Below are 19,762 nucleotides of genomic sequence, written 5' to 3'. Positions count from 1 at the left end.
GGCTCCACTGTAATTTTATATACTCAGACATGGGAGTTTGTTTCTGCTGTGGACCAATCAGCGATACCCGCAGAGAATGGGGCATTGTGGGTGATGCCTATTTGTGTATAATAACCTCATGTATGGAGATTATTTGCTATAATTTTAACCATTACATACGAAGGGATTTTACGATCGTTTTTAGCTGTACATTCCTTCACATATACGGTAAGTTCTTTCTGATTGGTGCATACATGTGTACTTGCATTGCTTTATTGTACACCACAGATGTAAAATATGTTTATTTTTACTGTAGCCAAACAGAACACAATGGCTTACGAAATAAATGCTGACCTAATGAAGGATTTTATTGAGACCTACAGGGCTCACCCATGTTTGTGGAAAGCCAAATCCAAAGATTATTCAAACAGAATGATGCGTAACGTGGCGATGCAAGAGCTGGTAAAAGCATGTCTGCCATATCACCCTGGAGGAACTGTGGAATGGGCAAAAAGCAAGATCCAGAACCTTAGGACTATGCATAAAAAAGAATTAAAGTTGATGCTGCCAAAAAATCAGGAGCTGCAGCTGAAGACGTGTATGTGCCAAAGCTATGGTACTTTGATCTTTTACACTTTGTGAGGGACCAAGAAACACCACGTACGTCCACTAGCAGCATACCCAAAGACAGCAGTTCACCCACAGAGGTAGAGCAAGCATATGATATACCTGCAAGCGGCACAGTAAGTACAGTACATGATGTTGTCATAGAACAGGTTTATTCATGTTAAAAGAATCAACAAGACAATGAAAATACATAACATGTATATAAACAGTTGTCTTAAGCAATCATTCTGTCATGGCACGACACCATCCCCGTTGAAATATGTAAGGTAGGCCTCCCGATTTAATTTAGTCAATGTACTACTATTTCTAGAGTGTCCACACTCTAATGGTGTCAAGCCCACTACCTCCATGTCCTTGGCATTAGTGTCCACATAGGCCTGAGTGGTACGTCCACTGTTGCTTTTACACTGTAGAAAGTTATGCAGAACACAACAGGCCATTATTACGTTGTCAACTTTGTCCAAACGCAGGTTTATGGCAGATTGAAAAACTCGGAACCTGTTACTTAGAATCCCAAAGGCATTTTCAATCACACGCCGAGCACGTGACAGACTGTAATTAAATATACGCCTTTCAATGCACAGATTTCTTTGTGGGTATGGTTTTAATACATTGTTGTGCAATGCAAAGGCGTCATCTGCCACAAACACAAAGTTTAGTCCATATTTTGTGCTACTCCAAGATGGAATGTTAAGGGCATTGATTTGTAATTTTTTATGGAAGGTAGCATGCTCAAACGCACCTCCATCTGAGAATCTTCCATTTTTTCCAATATCCACAAATGAGAATTCAGAGTTCGCATCCACTATGGCCATTAAAATAATGCTAAAAAATCCTATATAATTGAAAAAGAAAGATCCACTGTTTGATGGTGGCATTATTCTGACATGTTTGCCATCAATGGTACCACCGCAATTTGAAAAATTCCATAGCCTCTCAAAGTCTTCGGCTATCACTTTCCAGTTTTCCTCTGTCGATGGAAACTGAAATATAAAGACGTGTAAATAGCCTACATTTGAACATGCATGCAATTGCATACCCTTATTCTTTTTATTTTGCTCTTTTTCAGCCAGGACATGACCGAAGCTGGTACACTAGCAAAAAACATTCAGAAGCGAAAGAGACATAGAATAAAGGAAATACAAGAAAGTGATGCACTAACAGAAAAGATGCTTAATTGCGCTAACACTTGGATGACAAAAAGAATAGAACAGGATACATTTGATTTCCTGGGAGCAACAATAGCTAGCAAAATGAGAAGTAGTAGCAAGCACATACAAGATGAAATGGAGCGGCTGCTGTGTGACCTCATGTATAGTAGGGCTTACGCTGAAGATTTGTGGTCGGACACAGTTATTTCCCCATCTAACCGCAGACACAAACAATCATACACATTTCACACAGCACAGTTGCAGCATGCTACCATGGGCAGACAAACCATAATGTCTCAACCGTGAATGACATCCACACCAATAGCATCAGGAAGGATGCCACAATACGCTGGGGACACATCTGGAATGGACACAAGTGAAATTTTGCACTACCAACAATTATAAACTGTTGCTCAGGTACAAATAATTATTGCATTGCACTTTACAAATTAAATGTATTTTCTAAATTTTATGTATGGTAATAAATCTCTATTTTTTTGTATAATGAATACTATTGCTTTTTACCAACCTTCATATGTTGATCACAGATAACTTCGATGATAGCATCACAGGTGTCAGGTATTATCATACCAAGAGCTTGAGGTGAAATAGCCGTGCTGTATTTCAGATCTGCCAGTGTACTCCCTGTTGCCAAAAATCTTAGCGTTGCCACCAGTCTTTTCTCTGGCGGTATGGATCTCCTTAAATGGGTATTCTCGCTCTGGATGAGAGGGGTTACTAGACGGAGCAGTTCCTTAAAAGTGGCATCATTCATACGAAGGAAATTCTTAAAGTCATCTGGGTTGTTGTCCCACATCTCTTGTAGCAGGGGCATATGAGACAATGTGTCTCTCCTCTTGAACCAATCTTTGCTCCAACAAGATCTATTCTTTCTTCTTATTTCTCTTTGGTTCCGTACCTGCAGTCTTCTTGCCACAGCAAGCATGAAAAGTGTAGTTGCTTTTTCTTATTCTAATGTATCCATTTTAGGTTAAAAAGTAGGAATGAATGAAGAGACGGTGTTGCCTTCTCTTTTTATGCGGTTTTGGGTGTTAACTATAGTGAAAGCTCTGCCCCTTTATGCTAATGTCTTTGCTATATCGTTATATGCCCCACAAATGTTGCTTCAGTGTGTACGAAAATAAAATCATTGCTCACGACAACATGGCTGTACAAAGTCGCAAATGGGACGGCCTCTCTTCCCTTTATTGTCTAAAACAAGGCTAGTGTATATGCAGTCCATGGACCGAGCGATCGAACCATCGATCGGATATAAAATCGATCGGCATAAAAAGTTGGTGGAAAATTCTGTAGTGTGTACCCAGCTTAAGGTATCAGTGTTCATTGTCATATAAACAATGCAACCAACACATCATTTTATTGGGTATATGTGATTGGGTGAGGTTCTATCACTGATATGTGAGGGAGGAGTGATTGACCCAACCCTTTTTACAAAGGGGCTCTTCTTCTCATCTACATATAGCCTGACCCTCTCTTGGCAGCTGTGTAAGCAGCAAATTAGCAACACTGCAAAGGTCACTCAACAAGGATAAAAGTCTTTGATGCATTTAGGGAGATCTCCACTTTCTTAACCGTGTTAACTAGCTTGGACTGCAGGTTTATGTACACGTTCTAAATATCTAAGAAGTTTTATTTACCAGGCCAGTTTTAAAAGCATCTTGGATGAGCATACTTTTAGGTAAGGGTATCTGCAAAGTACTGATAAACTTTAATTGGTAGGCATTTGGATTGAGAAAAGTTCTTCGGTTTCTGTTTATTTAGATGATAATTGTTTGTTTTGTGCTTAGTTGTTCTAAGGTGCAGTAGATGCATGGCTACTGCTCTATGTGTACCAACAAAAACATAAATCTCTCACAACACACAAACACATTTATGTAGTTGTATTTCTGAGTTTTATCTTAATCTGAGGTATTTATAGACCCATGAAAAGGTAAAATGTTAACTGAATAAGACTGTTGTGAAAATCGGCCTCGGGACAATTTAATCAAGTCAAGCAGTAAAGATAATACATTTCAATAAATTTAGATACAGTAGGCTAGAGCGAAGCTGCAAGGCTAGCAGTTGCAGAAGGACATTTATTGCAAGGAATCCCAGGCTCTTAAACTCAGCTTGCCTTCAGTCAAGTTTGACAACTATTTCATTACTAACAACATTTGAGCTGATTTAGAGCTAGGTGCAAATTATGTCCAGAAGCTGAATTTTAAGCAAAACATGTAACACTGCAAGGGATGCAAATGCAAACTTTGCTTGCATATGCAGGGTAAATACTGCATTCCATTATATGCAGCACACAAATAATGGCCAGGTCTATTTTTACCCTGCATTTTGTTGCCTCAGAGCTGTAAATCAAATTGTACATTTACTCCCCCCCCCCCCCCCCCCCCACCACCAATCCCTGCAGCATAAAATGTTTTTCCAGATTTACAGATTCACCCAGAAACTGACTTTGCGTCTAATTGCTTGCTTGCTCTCCTGTTTTTGCATGTGTCTTGTGGACATACAGAATTTACAATTTCCAGTATAATAAAACGCCCAGGACGACAGTGTGACTGCTAGCTTAGAAATGTATTGGCAGCCATAAGTGCAGAATAACACTATTGGGAACCATGCCATGCCATTAGATTTCAAACAATAGGTCATGTATATTTGACTAAAGAATGTTTATGTCAAAAATACAATTTCATGGAAAACCTCTGACTGTTGATGTGCCCCAATAGCAATATGCTATAGAAAGAGAATCAGTTGTAATGTTGTTGCTACAGCATGGTCATCGCTTATATCTAAACAACAGTACTGTCTTATTTTGCTACTTTTTTACAGGTGCAGCCGTTGTTATGACAGAAGCAGGTCCAGCTTGCTTGGCGCCCACTTGCTCTAATTACATCTTGTTCAGGTCATTCTACAGTATTACATTGTATTTATTATGTGCTGAAATGTTATGTGGCTCTGTACACTATGTAAAGGGTGCAAAGACATAATACATACTATATGTATGAACTGAATCAAGGTACAGTGTTCCCTACCCTGACAGCTTACAATCTAAATGTGGTGTGCAATACATTTTTTGCATAGCTCTGGCTGCATCTGTAGTTTGGTTGGTGATGTTACCCTTGCTTCGTATTTATATACTTTGTTATAGCATTTCTTTGCTTATGTAGTGAGTAATTCATTATTGGAACTAATCTGCTGTAGTGAACGGCGATGATTATTTACTACAGTATTCATAGCATCCAATCTGCAATAAAATGTTATTAAGTTAGTGCAAATTAATCAATGAAAGCAAATATATGTTTATATGCATATTATTAGGCCACTACTCTCTTCTAATTCTCTCTGTATTTAACACTGTTGACCACTCTCTCCTCACACAGACGCTACAATCCCTAGGTCTTCAAGACACTGTCTTATCCTGGTTCTCATCCTACCTATCTACTCACTCTTTTAGTGTTAGCTTCTCTTGAACAACCTCTACTCCGTTACCTTTATCAGTTGGAGTACCACAAGGCTCAGTCCTAGGTCCTCTGCTATTCTCTATCTATACACCTTTTCTTGGAAAACTAACAAGCTGCTTTGGACTTCAGTATCATCTCAATGCGGATAATGCACAAATTTATCTATCCTCTCCTGATCTCTCACCATCTGTGTTGTCTCATGTTACTGACTGTCTTTCTGCCATTTCATCTTGTTTGTCCGCTCACCAACTCAAACTCAATCTTCCTAAAACAAAGTTAATAATATTCCCATCTACCAACAGAAGTTATCAATTTGATATTTCAAATTCTGTTGACACATAAATCCTATCCTGCAAGCTCGCTGCCTAGGTGTGATCCTTGACACAGAACTATCCTTTGTTCCCCATATCGACTCTATTTAAGTTGTGTTACATATATTTAAAAAACATTTCCAGAATACACACATATCTTCCACAAGACACTACAGTAACTTTAATTCATGCACTCAACATCTCCCACATTGACTATTGCAATTCTCTCCTTACTGGTCTTCCCCAAATCAGACTCTCACCCCTACAATCTGTTTGGTACGCAGTTGCTAGATTAATTTTCTTTGCAAATAAATTTCCACTGCTAATCGACTCTACCAGTCTCTTCATTGGTTGCCTGTTTTTTACCGAATCCAAAATAAAATTCTTCTACTAACATACAAGGCCATCAACAAAACTGCACCAACATACATCTCCTCACTTGTCTCAAATTATCTCCCAGCTCGACACATCCATTCTGCACAAGATCTGTGTCTCTCTTCCACTCTCATTATATCCTCCCATTCCCGGCTACAGGACTTTTTTAAGGCTGCACCCACTTTGTGAAATCCCTCTCTCGCACAATAAGACTTTCCTTTGGTCAACAAACCTTCAAACACTTTCTGAAAACCCACATGTTCAGGCAAGCTTATAATATTCCTCAACTACCTTATTAACCTCACAAGGCTGTTACCAGCCTTTACACAGTTCATACAAGAAAACAACCCACTGACTCCCTGACCAACATTGCTGTGTGACTGGATTATATAGACAACTAAGCACCCTTTTACCTTTGCCCTCTAGCTGGACCAATATACAATATGTAGCACTTAACCTCATGTATCAAACTCCCAGTGTCCTACAGATTGTAAGCTTGCAAGCAGGGCCCTCTTACCTCTCTGTCTGTCTTTATTACCCAGAATTGTTTTACTACAGTGTTTGTTCCCAATTGTAAAGCTCTATGGAATTTGCTGGCGCTATATAAATAAATGTTGATTTGATGACAATGATGATTGTTACATTAAGTGTATATTAATAGGAAGAGCTGGGAAGATAAGTAGTAGAATAAAAACTCAAGTAATTTAAGACTTTATGACTGATAATTAGCATATCTGACAACCATCCTTTGTGGAAAATCAGGACAAATTAGGCCACTAATCCACCAGAACCACACCAATTGCAGATGGTACCACTTACATGGCTGTCAAAAATAAGGAATGTGGGTCCAAAACAAGTCCTGTTTGCAATGGCTCTATGACTTTAAATTCACTGAATGTAATATTTCTCAGTGAAAGGCTTGATGCAGGCAACAGTTTATAATTAGGGGTCTATTAAAGTGCGATAAACCCTAAATACTGTGAAAAGGTGTTATAGCTTCTCTCTATTTAACAAAGCCCCCAGCCGGTAAAGGCTTTCACCTGCAGTCAGGAACATGGGGGCCTCCTGAGATGTTTCCCCCAGCAAAGCATGGGAAAGCCTATTTACCACAGATGCTTTAGTAGGGGGAGCCCACAAAAAATGCTTTAATATTAAACTAAAGCATTTTATCTGTGTTTTTATTATTATTTTTTCAATTTTTATTTTATTTGCTGTTTTCAAACTTTAATATATATTTTTGTAGAATCTGTAACTGGAAGCTCTAGTCCAGACTTTCAGTTCCAGTTCATATGCCTGAGCTGAGATGCCGGCTCTGTAATGACTACAGGGTCCCAGGACCGACCTGAGGAGTCTTACCGCTGCCAGCCAGTATCACCACCAGGTAGCTAAGCATTGCTCAGTCATGAAAACACGACCTGTTGGTAGCTCTTGAGGACTGAGTTTGGGCACCTCTGCCTTAGGCTTACACAGTGCATCCCTATAATTTAAGGAATGTGACAACACCACTTGCAGTCTGAATGATAAATAACTGACAAAGATAAATCTACTTTCCCTGAAATGTCACAAGGGGACCAACCTGAACAGAGATCACCATGACATGTTTGATGAGCTACCACAATTTAAAACATGATACCAAAAACTGTTCAAGTCAAAGATAGTACAGCATTTTTTATTGAAGAATACATGTAAAAAGTGTGCTGTAAGACAACTGATGAATGGATGGCCATATTTATGCAGTCATTTTCTGTTCATGACCTAAATTGCTGCTTGAACCATGTGACTATGCACTGCTGAAACTTTGTAAATGGTGCACACAGTTGTAGGAAATACTGTAATGAGGACTGCAATTTCATGTGACTTTGTTAATGTACTGCATGGCCCCTTTTTGAATCAAATGTTATACATGAGGCACTGTAATGGACCATCTCCTCAACCAACATGGCTAATCTGAGTTTACAGGTCAATCCCTGATAACAAAAGAAAGGGGCTCTTTACAAAACTAAAATATACTGTATTAATCTATGCCATGGAGGGATAGTAAATCAAGTTAAACATTATTATTATTATCGTTTATTTATGAGGTGCCACAGAGCGCTGCACATAGAGCATGGGACAACAGTACAGTTTAACAGTACAGGATGACAGTACACGGCATACAGGCAGAGTTAAGACAAAGTGCAGTAAGTACAAAAGTACAAATAAGGTGCAAAAGCCCAAACATTCCAAACTCAAAAATACAAACTCAGCAGAAAGTAGACGCACAGGCAAAGAGGTGAAAGTGACTACCAGTGAACAGAGAGTGGGGAGGGAGAAAGGATGGGAGAAAGGAGGTTGAACCTGTGCCCATTAGCATGGGATCAGGACAAAGATGGTGACACAGAGGCAATGGAGAAGTGGAGAGACAGCTGCAGGAGTCGAATGACGGGCGAAGAAAAGAGGGGGGGAGCTAGGGGCAAAGATAAACAGGAGGAAGAGGACATGAGGAAAGAGGGCCCTGCTCAAGGGGGCTTACAAACTAAAGGCGAGGGGGAGACAGACAGGAGACACAGAGAGGGAAGATAGGGTGAGGGGATAAGAGCTCCATGGGGATAGATGAATGAGAGTAAAAAGGAGCAGAGGAAGAGTGAGGGGGAGGTAATGTATCGTTAGTGAAAGAGGATGGTAAAGAGGGTAAAAGAAGGGCAGGGTTAGATGGAGGAAGGGTTGGCTAGTTTGAACAGATGGGTTTTGAGGGAGCGGATGAAGTCTGGGGAAAAAGCCTGATAGAACGGTGGTGTTCGTTCCAGAAAGGGGGGCGGCATGGGAGAAATATTGAATGCGGGAGTGAGAGGTGGTGACCAGATGGGAGGTGAGACAGCGGTCGTTAGGCAGCAGTGTTCAGCATGGACTGAATTGGAGCAAGATAAGTGCTGGGGAGGTCAGTAAGAAGGAGGTTACAGTAATCCAGGCGGGAGATGTTGAGAGAGTGGATGAGAGTTTTGGTGGCATCAGTGGGGAGAAAGGGTCTGATCCTAGCTATAGTGTGGAGATGGAAGCGGCATGATTGGGCAAGAGATTGTATGTGAGGGGTGAAGGAGAGGGAGGACTCAAGGGTGACCGCCAGGCAACTAATTTAGGGTGAAGAAGAGATGATGGTAGAGCCAATGATGATGGAGAGGGTGGGAGGGGAGGATTCTTTAGAAAAGGGGGGGATTATGAGTTATTTAGTAATGTTTAAATAGTTTATCAAATTAATGAAGTTGAAATAATAGATTGTAGAACTTCATGAGAAGCAAAATGTTATTAAAATATAATAATGATGTAGAATAACATTTGTTGTTTAAGCAAATATGCTGTAGAAAGAGAGGTGTATAAAAATGTAATGGTGTGTCATCCATAGTTTATGTAAAAGGACCTTTTCACAATTTCTCAGACATATGTAAGAAATGTTTGTGAATGAAAATGTAAACGTATGTATAAAAATGGTAATCTCTATCACCAATATATCAAATTGAGTTAAATATGCTTGGCTCCACTTCAGATTAACTCAGAGGTGTTCTTATTTTAGCTAAATGAAAAGAAAGGTAATCCAAGTAAAATCGATTTTTAACGACTTGTGTCTCACACACAGTATATATGACCTTGAATGTGGCACCTGTCACAACAGCAGTGTTCTGAAGGCACTAGAATCTTAAAATAGCATTTTCCCAGTAATCATATTTTGAGAAGAAGCTCAGGCTAGTTTGATTAATCTTTATGGGGCAGCCTTGAGATTGTGGAGACGTACAGCATCCTGCAATAAAGGTGCATGTCGATAACAATAATGTCAACTTGTACCATAGCACTCAGCAGCTTCTTGTAGGCTTTATACATAGCTTGCTAGAAGATCCAGGCCAATTTCAACTATTTCACTGCCACCAACCAAATCATTTATAGGCAATATATTAATAATTGAATTATTCGATTTTAGAAGGAAATAAACATCTCTGACACTCCTGGCACATTTGTGCGTGCAAACAGTAAAATGTCATGGCTCCCATCTCTCATTATCACAACTCTTGCATTTAATTGCTTAGTTTGTTTCCTGCCTCTTCTAATATTTCCAGTGCTCCAGCAAATCCCATCAGCAAACAGGATTAGCTGTACACATGCTGTTCTGTTTAACAAGGCATGGAAATGTTTTCATTTACAATGTTTTCCAGAAGGATTCAGTGTAACATCTGAAGCAGGATTGGTATCTTTCCTTTTGTGTCTGGATCAGCATCGCTGATCTCTGGAAGCAGATCAACAGACAAACTATTGAATTTATTGCTATAAATATGCCAGAGGTTTAATCAATCATTTGTTGAAAATCATCTTGATTAGGTATTGATTTTAAATAATTTCCTATTACTTGGGAACATCTGTTAATTGATCCAATCAACATTTTAAAATGCAGTCTAACAAAATTAGGAGCTAGATTTACTAAACTGCGGGTCTGAAAAAGTGGAGATGTTGCCTATAGCGACCAATCAGAATGTAGCTGTTATTTTGTAAAGTGTATTAAATAAATGATAACAGGAATCCAATTAGTTGCTAAAGGCAACATCTCCACTTTTTCCAACCTACAGTTTAGTAAATATACCCCTAAGACTTTTATGAAATGGAGAAGGGGCTAATAGCACGCTCTTAGGTTAGTTGTAATCTAAGTATATAACAATTCCCACTCCATTGCAAAATAAATACAAACATGCTTTCAAATTACCTTTTAAAATACATAGGTTTATCAATTTAAATACTTTGAGAACATTGCTTAATTGGCTCATAGCAGATGTATTTGTGGTATTTTGTCTTTGAACCTTCATTGATGCATTGCTCTCTCTGGACTACACATAATATACTTGATCCACATTATTTAGCCAGCAATCAATAAACAGGTAAAGTATATAGGCATAGCATTGACCAACCTCCGATCCAGTAATGGGTACAACATGAATTTATGGTATACTAATCAATGCTGGCAGCTTGCCTGTATTTCTCTTGTCATTGCTTTTTTAAATTTTGGTATGGTGTTAAAAATAAGCAGTAACACAAAGCAGAGTTTTCAAATTATAAACAGTGAAGCCATATACAAATGACAATAAACTTGTGTGGCACTGGGAACTCCTCTGTTGCATGTCACAAAGTGGGTTTATTATACAATACACTTTTGCATTTTGAATTTTTGATATATGCCCAATATCTCAGAAATAAGTGTTTTCAAGCAAGCAGACCAAAACACAGAAGAAAAAGAAGAACCAGGCTTTATTTTTGAATGACTAAAGACTATGCCTAGAAATAACAGTGCTGTTTACGGTCTTATAATTGATTTTCCAAAAATCTACAATCATACAAATGTTGAATCCTGCTATCGAACCAGGCAACCAGTCAGATACACACAGTAGAACAAATTGCTATCATCAGCATCCACCTTGAATCTTTAAGGAGTGCTTAAAATAAATTGTCTAAGTTTTCATACTGTCAGTGATTAAGAGTATTCACACTTAGTCAGCAAGGGCTGACCAATTTAAATGCTAATGTTTCTTATCCATGAGGATGACAAGTATTGAGCTGCTCAGCCTTTTCATAAGATTTGCGTAACTGGGAATGCCAGAGGCAGTGCGCATTCTCTAGAGATGGAAATGAGTGGGAAGCATTATGTAGACGTTATTGTTTATTACAGGAGATACTCAACAATAATATGTACATAATTACAGTCAATCCCCTGGCACAGATGTAGCAAGCTCATGGTCACTTAGCAATATCATACACATATCTTCTTAGCGAATAAAGGTGTATATACTATATATGTATTCACATTCAGGAATTATTCCACTAAACAAGACAAAACACTCTTTAATATCAATAATGATAAAAGACCTGTAACGCTTCTTCTTAGTTATAATGTGGTGGTGGCAATGATAATGAATCAGGTTAGTGTATAATTTTCTCCCCTTTCCTTATCCCCAAGGCTGAAAAACTACCTTCCCCAGTTGTCCAACACACAGTGCTTCTCATTTTAATCACTCATTCACAGCTCGACCCAAAACATGTTACTTACACTTAAGATTAGGAAGAAATTGCCATTGCACAAGTTGAAAATGGATCAGATGTAATATCACAATCAATATACTTGTTTGACCTGTTATATCTCTAAAATATACTGCTGTCACATACACTTCAGATGGAAAGGTTAAGTCACAAATCATAAGTAATTCTGACCTAATTTCCAAATTAGAAATAATTTTGATGAAATGAAGATGTTCAACAATTAATGTTTAAACTCAATATAAGTATTTCTTAAGACATGCTTATAAATAAGGTATCCTCTGAAGTTGTTGAGGATATTGTTGTTATAAAATGACAGATAAGGATGGTGCTTTACATAGATTAGATATAATAAATTATTAGCCATTTAATTAATATAAATTATGATAAGAAAGAAAGAGTAAAGATCACCCTAACAGTAACAATGTCAAAGATCTGCATGAAGGTATAATTTCCTATGACCACAGGAGTTTTAAATTAATAAATTCCCAAGGACACTTTTTTTATTACCAAAATTTCATAAAAATGCCCAATAGCATCCTAGCAATTCCGTAATGCATCCAACAGGTCAATTCATTAACCAATCTATACAACCTATAGTGTTAAAAATCCCACAGCAGATAAACAAATACAATCATATTATTGAATGCAATTAAAGAAATTAATATTTGAAGTGAAATCCTTGCTTGTCACCATTGGCATTCAATCACTGTACAGTAAAATCCCACATTTGGAGGTCATATATATCATACAGAGAAATTAACACTGAAAGAGCGATTAGATAGGTAGGATGAGAACCAGGATAGGACAGTGTCTTGAAGACCTAGGGATTGTAGTATTTTTATAAGAGAGTGGTCAACTGTGTCAAATGCATCAGAGAGATCCAGGAGAATTTGAAGAGAGTTATGGCCTTTAGCTTTAGCAGTGATAAAATCATTGACAACCATTAGTCAACGCAGTCTCTATGGAGTACTGCGAATTAAAGCCTGACTGAAGAGGATCCAATAGGTCGTTTGCAGAAAGAAAGCTTGTGAGGCGAGTGTAAGCAACTCTCTCTAGAAGCTTGGAGGGGAGATGGGAGATGGGACAGTAATTTGAGAGTGAGTTTGGGTCAGAATTTTTTTTTTTAAAACTAAGAGTAATCACTGCATTCTTGAATAATGAAGGAAAGTTAGTATTAGAGAGAGAGAGATTACAGATTTTAGTTAGAGGTGGAATGAGCACAGAAAGACAGAGACTGATTTGTGAGGGAATAGCATCAAGAGGACAGGAGTTAGAGTAGGAAGATAAGAAGAGCGTAGAAACTTCCTCTTCATTTGTGGGATCAAATGAAAGAGGGTGTCAGAGAGTGTTGAGAAGGAATTGAGCTGATTGCTAGTCAAGGAAGAGAATAACATTTCTAGTCTGATCAATCTTGTCCTTGAAGTAGGAATCAAGATCCTGGGCAATGATAGCAGTCGGAGGGTTTGGGGTGGGAGGGTTGAAAAGAGATTTAAATGTGTTAAAGAGGCCTTTGGGGTTAGAAGCTTGAGCATAAATGAGAGATTGGAAGTATGTTTGTTTAGCAGTGTCCAGAGCATTTCGATAGGAGTGGTATATAGCAGTATATGTAAAGAAATCATTTGAGCTCCAAGATTTACGCCAATGGAGTTCTACTTTACGAAACCATTTTTGAAGCTTTCGTGTTATTTTGGTGTGCCATGGCTGGCAATAAAGTGCACGTGGAGTATGAAGAGTTTCTGGAGCCACTTGATCAAGGGCTATTGCTAGAATTGTGGAAAAAAACTAATGTGGTGCCTCATTTCAGTTCGCCCTCACATGGATACAGCTGAGCCATTAGTTAGTATGCTGTCACCTGCTTACTTTTGTAAGTGAATCTTACTGCGTTTGGGTCAGTAATGCCTTTTTATCAAAAGCATATTGAAATACGTATATTTTTACTTTTTGGGGATTAGACAGGGAAAGGTAAGCAAAAAAATAGGATCACAATGATTTTCCATTGATCTACCAACAGGGTTTTATACAGTTAAGTCAATCACAAATATATTTCCTAAAAAGATTCAGCTACTTAATTTAATAACAATGCCAAATACTTTATAAACGGTCTGATACAGTTATTTACTGACATTTTCTTTCAAAATTTTGTGGGTGATTGCACTTTTTAAAACTTTTTGGGGTTAGCACTTTTTAAATGACTTTTGGTCCTTCTCCATACAGAATCAACCTTTTTTTTTATCCAGTTTCAACAGCTGGTTCATACTAGACTTTAGACTTTCTGTGTAGATTCTTCTTGCTTCATCTACAAATGATTGTGTCTGCACTGTTCTCTGTATTCCATGTTGTCACACACTGTTCTCACACACTGAAGTTTGTTCTCTGGATGAACTTACCACAAAAAGAGATGATATGACTGCTGTCTTCATGGACAAATTTTCTGGTAACAGCTTCTTCCATAATTTGTTTTACCTGCAAAAGGCACAAGAGAAAAGATATTGCAATAGAATGATTGAAGTATCCTAATGAATGTTGCAGAATACTATATCAGAATTGTTTTAACTACCACCAGCCTTCTTAGCATCTAATCAAATACATCAACTGAATAAATACAGTACAACACAGTTGCTGTAAACTAAACTTAACATTAATCTAATTTTATAACTCAAATTTTTATTAAATCCACATGGGTGACAGGACATATGCAGAGAATAACAGGTAAGTAACAAAAAACAAGAACAAGCACTGTCACAAAGCATGTTAGTAATTGCTATGCATCGCAAAAGATAATACATAAGTGGAAAATTGTACTGGCACAAGCAGTATTCCTGTTATTTAAATGGCAATGGGTGGGAAGGGGTGGAAGTGCAGGGGCAAACGCATGATTTTTAAGGGGGGGTTTCCAAATAGTTGAATTCGGAACAAAGCAAAATAAAGCATAAAAAAAATCATTCCTACCACACACTAAAATACTGTACATTAAAACAATCTAAACCCTTCATTAAAATGAGTATTGAAACTCCATATCAAAACTAGCAATGGTACCGCACATCAAAATAGCATTGATAACACACATTAAAACTAGCAATGATACTCCACATTAAAACGAACACTGATACCGCACATCAAAATAGCATTGATAACACACATTAAAACGAACAATGCTAATGTACATGAAAAAAACGAACAACAAAAACTCCCCATATTTGGCATGTTTAAAAACATGCTTTGGGCCGACCAATCCACGGAGAGGGGGGGGGGTTCTGGAGACTCAGAAACCCCCCCTGCGTGCGCGCCTGAAATGGTGGGAGGGAGAGGGGGTCGTCTGCCATAGCGAGACCAAACCAGGAGGGATCTCAGAATTCATAGGAAATAGCTTTGCCTGTAGGGATATTATAGGCAGAAGTATCTGGTACGGAAGAGGCAATCTATAGAAGGGGTAGTGTTTGAGGCTCTACTGATGTAACCAGGGGGCCCAGATTTGGTAGAACTTATCTTTTTTTTTTTCTCGTAGGTGGAAGGTGATTTTTTCCAGGCTAGCAATAAACCAAACATAGGACCTTAAAGAAGAGACGCGGGGGGGCGCCGCACTTTTCCAGGATTTGGCTATAAAGCACCTGGCGGCCGCCAAAACATGCGGTGCCAGTTTTGCAGAGTGGACATCAGCATCTTGTATAGGGTAGCAGAGGAGAAAGGACCAAGGATCCTTCTGAATGGGGTATTGAAGAAGAGAGGAAAGGAGGGTAGCTACTTTATCCCAGAAGGAGGAGATGACAGGGCAAGACCACCAGATGTGAAAGAAGGTATCTCTATGACCGCATTCCCACCAACAGGCAGGGAAGGCAGTCGGATATATTTTAGCTAGTCTATCAGGCGTGAGATACCATCTATAGAAAATCTTATATGCATTTTCCTTAATCTATGTGGAAATAGAGCTAGAGGCTACATTCAATCTGATGGTCTAACATTAATCTAATTTTGTGGCGCATCAGACACTTTCACAGGAATGCAAAGTTTCAGTAATGTGATCTTTATATTGCAGAATTTATAGTGTACAAGAAACAGAAAAATGACTGTCCATTGCTTGTGTAGTCTGGTGGGGTTTGAATTTTGAGTGGAACAAATATGATAGGGAAAATTCTGCGTGGAATACTGGAGGTCAAATTTTGCCAGAGAAAGCTCAAAATTATCCAAATGAGTACTAAGGTAATATTTTGCAGAACAGTTTTAAAGATTTCACCCATCTCTAAAGCCAAACACACAATTCTTAACATATAAATGATGAGACACACAGCATGAAATAGTAGTGGTATGGCACAGGAGTTAAATAGAATATAACAATAATATAACACTGAAAATTAAAGGTCCCTAAATGTTGTAGGGTGTTGTCTAGTTATAAACCAAAATGTGTGTGTAAAATGTCTAATTATACCCCATGCAGGAGCTTTCTTCTCTTTACTATGAATGAAGGACAGAAACGTGTTAGAAGTTAAGGCTGTTCCCTTTGCTGTTCAAGTTTCCTTCTTTAATCAGTGTTTTTCAACTTCTTATACTATACATCTAATTCAGATATTGACGATTTTCAATTTGTTTAAGTATTGAAAATCTGCATCTTTTCTAATTGTAGAAATGCAGAATTCAAGCATTTTTCATTTTACATAACATAATAAAAAATATACTGGTGCCCCTTCATATTAAAGCAGAATTCCAGATTACTTGATCAGTTCTGCTGTTCTGCTCCTCTTAGTGGAGCCCTGGGAACTGCACACTAAAACAGTTTTCCCAGGACTACTCCTTTTCTGTAGTACAGCACTGGTTTTTCAAATACATATGACCATGTGAGTGGAAGGGCCAATAGGAAGCTGAAAGCTCAGTGTTTGCAGCTTCCTATTGGTCCAACCAATCACACCCACCTCAGCAGCCAGTTGAGAATCGAGAATAATATTCTTTTTCCAGTGCTACAGAAATGGAAGAGCCGGGAAAAAACTGTTTCAGTATATAATTAGGAGCAGGTCAGTAAAATTGAATGGGAATGTCATTTTAAATACTTCCTCTTTGGTATACCGCAATCAGCATACTACTACTCAGTTAGCACGGCTAAAACTGGTTTTGTGCTTTGCCCACGTTTCTCCTGTCCCACTGTGCAATTAAAACTGACTATTTTCTCACGTGCTGCAGCGTGCTCTTTGCACCTTGTTTGCTACACATGCCCTTTGCATAGTGTAAATAGTAAACAGGCTTGTAAATGAGATCACACATGAAGGCTTTATCCAGCAGACCCAACATTATCTAAGCTTTCTGTAAAACAGGTGTCTTCAAAGACACATCTGAAGTAAAGCTGTGCTGTGGTTTGAGATACTGCTTTGATGAAACTGTCACAAAGGGAAATAAAGAAGACTAATGAATTCAGCTTTAGAAGGCTGTAATAGACTTGTTATATTTGGAGAGGGAGCAATCTAGAAACAAGATTTGTTTGTGTTTTCTTGATGAGATTGGTCCACTAGTAAAAATAATTTAAAGTGCAAGTAACTGTTTGACAATGAATATATATATTTATATATGTATATATGGTACCCCAAAGCCCTGTTGAACAGCACAGAGGAAGTGCATAAACGCTTTTAAAATGCAGGGCTACAAGGGGTTAATTGTGCTCCTGAAAACTTGTGTCCAGGAGTGATTGACAGGAGGAGGATGAAGGCCCTGATTGGCTGGGGGAGTAACAGGAAGAGGATGTGCAGGAAGGAGGAGTGAGAGAGAGCAGCATGGTAGAAGGAACAAGGGGGAGGACGTGCAGCCGAGCAGAGAGAAGATAAGCTGCTGCCAGAACTGTGACATTGCCAGCAAAGCGGACGGAGAATAGCTGGGGACACGCAGCGGGGCGCCAAAAAGACAGTCTCCACTAACTGCAGAACCGTCTCAAGGTAAAACCCTAGCCTGCAGTGTACTGCACACACCCCAGTGTCAGAGGGAAGAGTGATGAGAGAATCTATCCAAAACTGACATTGCATTCTTGTACAAGGAAGGATTGTGAGAGCTTTTCCCCCAGATTATACCTTTACACATGCTGCAGGGAACAATTAAGACGGTCGTTTCAGCTATATCCTGCGTGTGTGCTGATATCTGGACATTATACCCTGTTGCAGAGCACATGTGCTGATAGAGATTCATTGACTGTTGAGAGAACAGCGCCATCTTGTGGCTGAAATGAGCAACATCCCTGCTTTCTACTATAATACTTAACCCTTGATGAAAACCTCTGCAGGACATTGGAACACTACCAAATTCCTGTGCAGAGGTCAGCCCAGGACTGAGTGGAAAATATGGTAACGTTACCAGGGATAATATTGGTGCACCAAATGTTGAGATGGATGTTAATGTTATGTGATTTACTTAAGAATTGATTTATTAATATTGAAGGTGTGACATTCAGTGTTAGTGGTACCGCTGCAATTCAAGTTAACTCAGCAGTAGATGCTAAAAGTGGGGCGCCTGACCCATAGGGAATAGCACGGTACCCCAAACACCTGAATAAGAAGTAGCCCTCTAGTGGGCGCGGTAGTGACCGTAAGAGTTTTGATGGGTTATTATTGATGGTTATTGCATCATCACCAGTCAGATATTGTTAACGTGAAAGTAGTAACTGTGATTACCAGTGTGCCTTATTAGACAATATGCATTGAAGATGTTATCGTTATTCTGCCTTTGTCATGGTTTGGTATTTTGGACTCTGGATCTGTTCATAGATCTTGTGGGAACAGATCCTCGGGGAGTGAGAATATGGTAATACACTGGTAAGTGGTAATGATGGCCTGAGGTTCAATAGATGCCAGATGCAGGATAAAAGTACAATCAGTGGTTTAATGATGACTGATGAATATAGAGGAAAGTCTTGATATATGTATATATATACACACTAGGAGCATAGTACAAGGTGGGCAGAGCCACCGGCAATATCATATGCAATATGAACAATCAGCATGTAATTAGATATGGTTTTGAATGCACAGTCCAGCAATAAGGTGGAAAGAATAAGGCAGCAGGTATATGGTATCACAGCAGAGCAGCCCACATCAGAGGAGAGATTAACTGTCCAGGTAGCAGTATATGCACAATAGATGCGGCAGGAATCAGGAACCAAATAATGCCTTAATGCTTTCAATAATACATGAACAGTTCAGCCAGAGAAAAGAACAACAAGCAGCTTGATGATACGACCTGTGGAGTGTCATACAGCAGAGATAGTTGCAGCATGAGCTGAATAGTCTGTGGAATAGTACACAGCAGAGACAGTTGCAGTTTGATCTGTATGGTCTTTAACAGCAACACAGCAAGGCACTGACGATCCAAGTGAGAGCTCACAGAATAGGTAGGAACCTAATCAGACTGGTAACTTGATCAACAGGCCCAGAGGAAAGGGAGGAAGTGCCTTTTCAAGTCTGGAGCCAACGCAGGAACCAATAGGAATCTTAATTAGAAGTAGACAGGTAATCAGTCTGACCGAAACTATCCTTACCGCATTCTCAATAAACCCAAGTTGTTTGACCAATCCCTTTCATTGAAGTATTTATCTCCTGACCACCGGATATCCGAACAGAAAAGAACCTGACTCGTGTCTGGAGGACAAGGTAAGGGAAGGATTCCCATCAGTACTCGACCACCACATATATACATATATACAGTGCTTGAGGTGGGGTGGTATGTGCCGATATGTCATACCTACACTTCTTCGCCCCACTTCCTTGCACAGCCGGGGCCAGCGGAACGTTTTTCCACCGACCCTGTAAATACTTACTTGGTGCCGGCAGCG

At 39.0% G+C, this 19,762-nt stretch overlaps 1 protein-coding gene across 1 annotated transcript in view; it reads right to left on the bottom strand.

Moving 5' to 3' along the window:
- SGSM1 (small G protein signaling modulator 1) overlaps positions 1-19,762 on the bottom strand; it is a 171,203-nt gene that overhangs the window by 86,872 nt on the left and 64,569 nt on the right. Inside the window, exon 3 of the mRNA XM_075214427.1 lies at positions 14,352-14,427. Within this exon, the coding sequence (XP_075070528.1) occupies positions 14,352-14,427 (76 nt within the window). The remainder of the gene's footprint in view (positions 1-14,351; positions 14,428-19,762) is intronic.

This window comes from Mixophyes fleayi, chromosome 1 (genome assembly GCF_038048845.1).
Source record: "Mixophyes fleayi isolate aMixFle1 chromosome 1, aMixFle1.hap1, whole genome shotgun sequence".
NCBI classification, from domain to species: Eukaryota; Metazoa; Chordata; class Amphibia; order Anura; family Limnodynastidae; genus Mixophyes; species Mixophyes fleayi.
The sequence above is the reverse complement of the archived record's forward strand: the minus strand, read 5'-3'. Positions and strand labels throughout refer to the sequence as shown.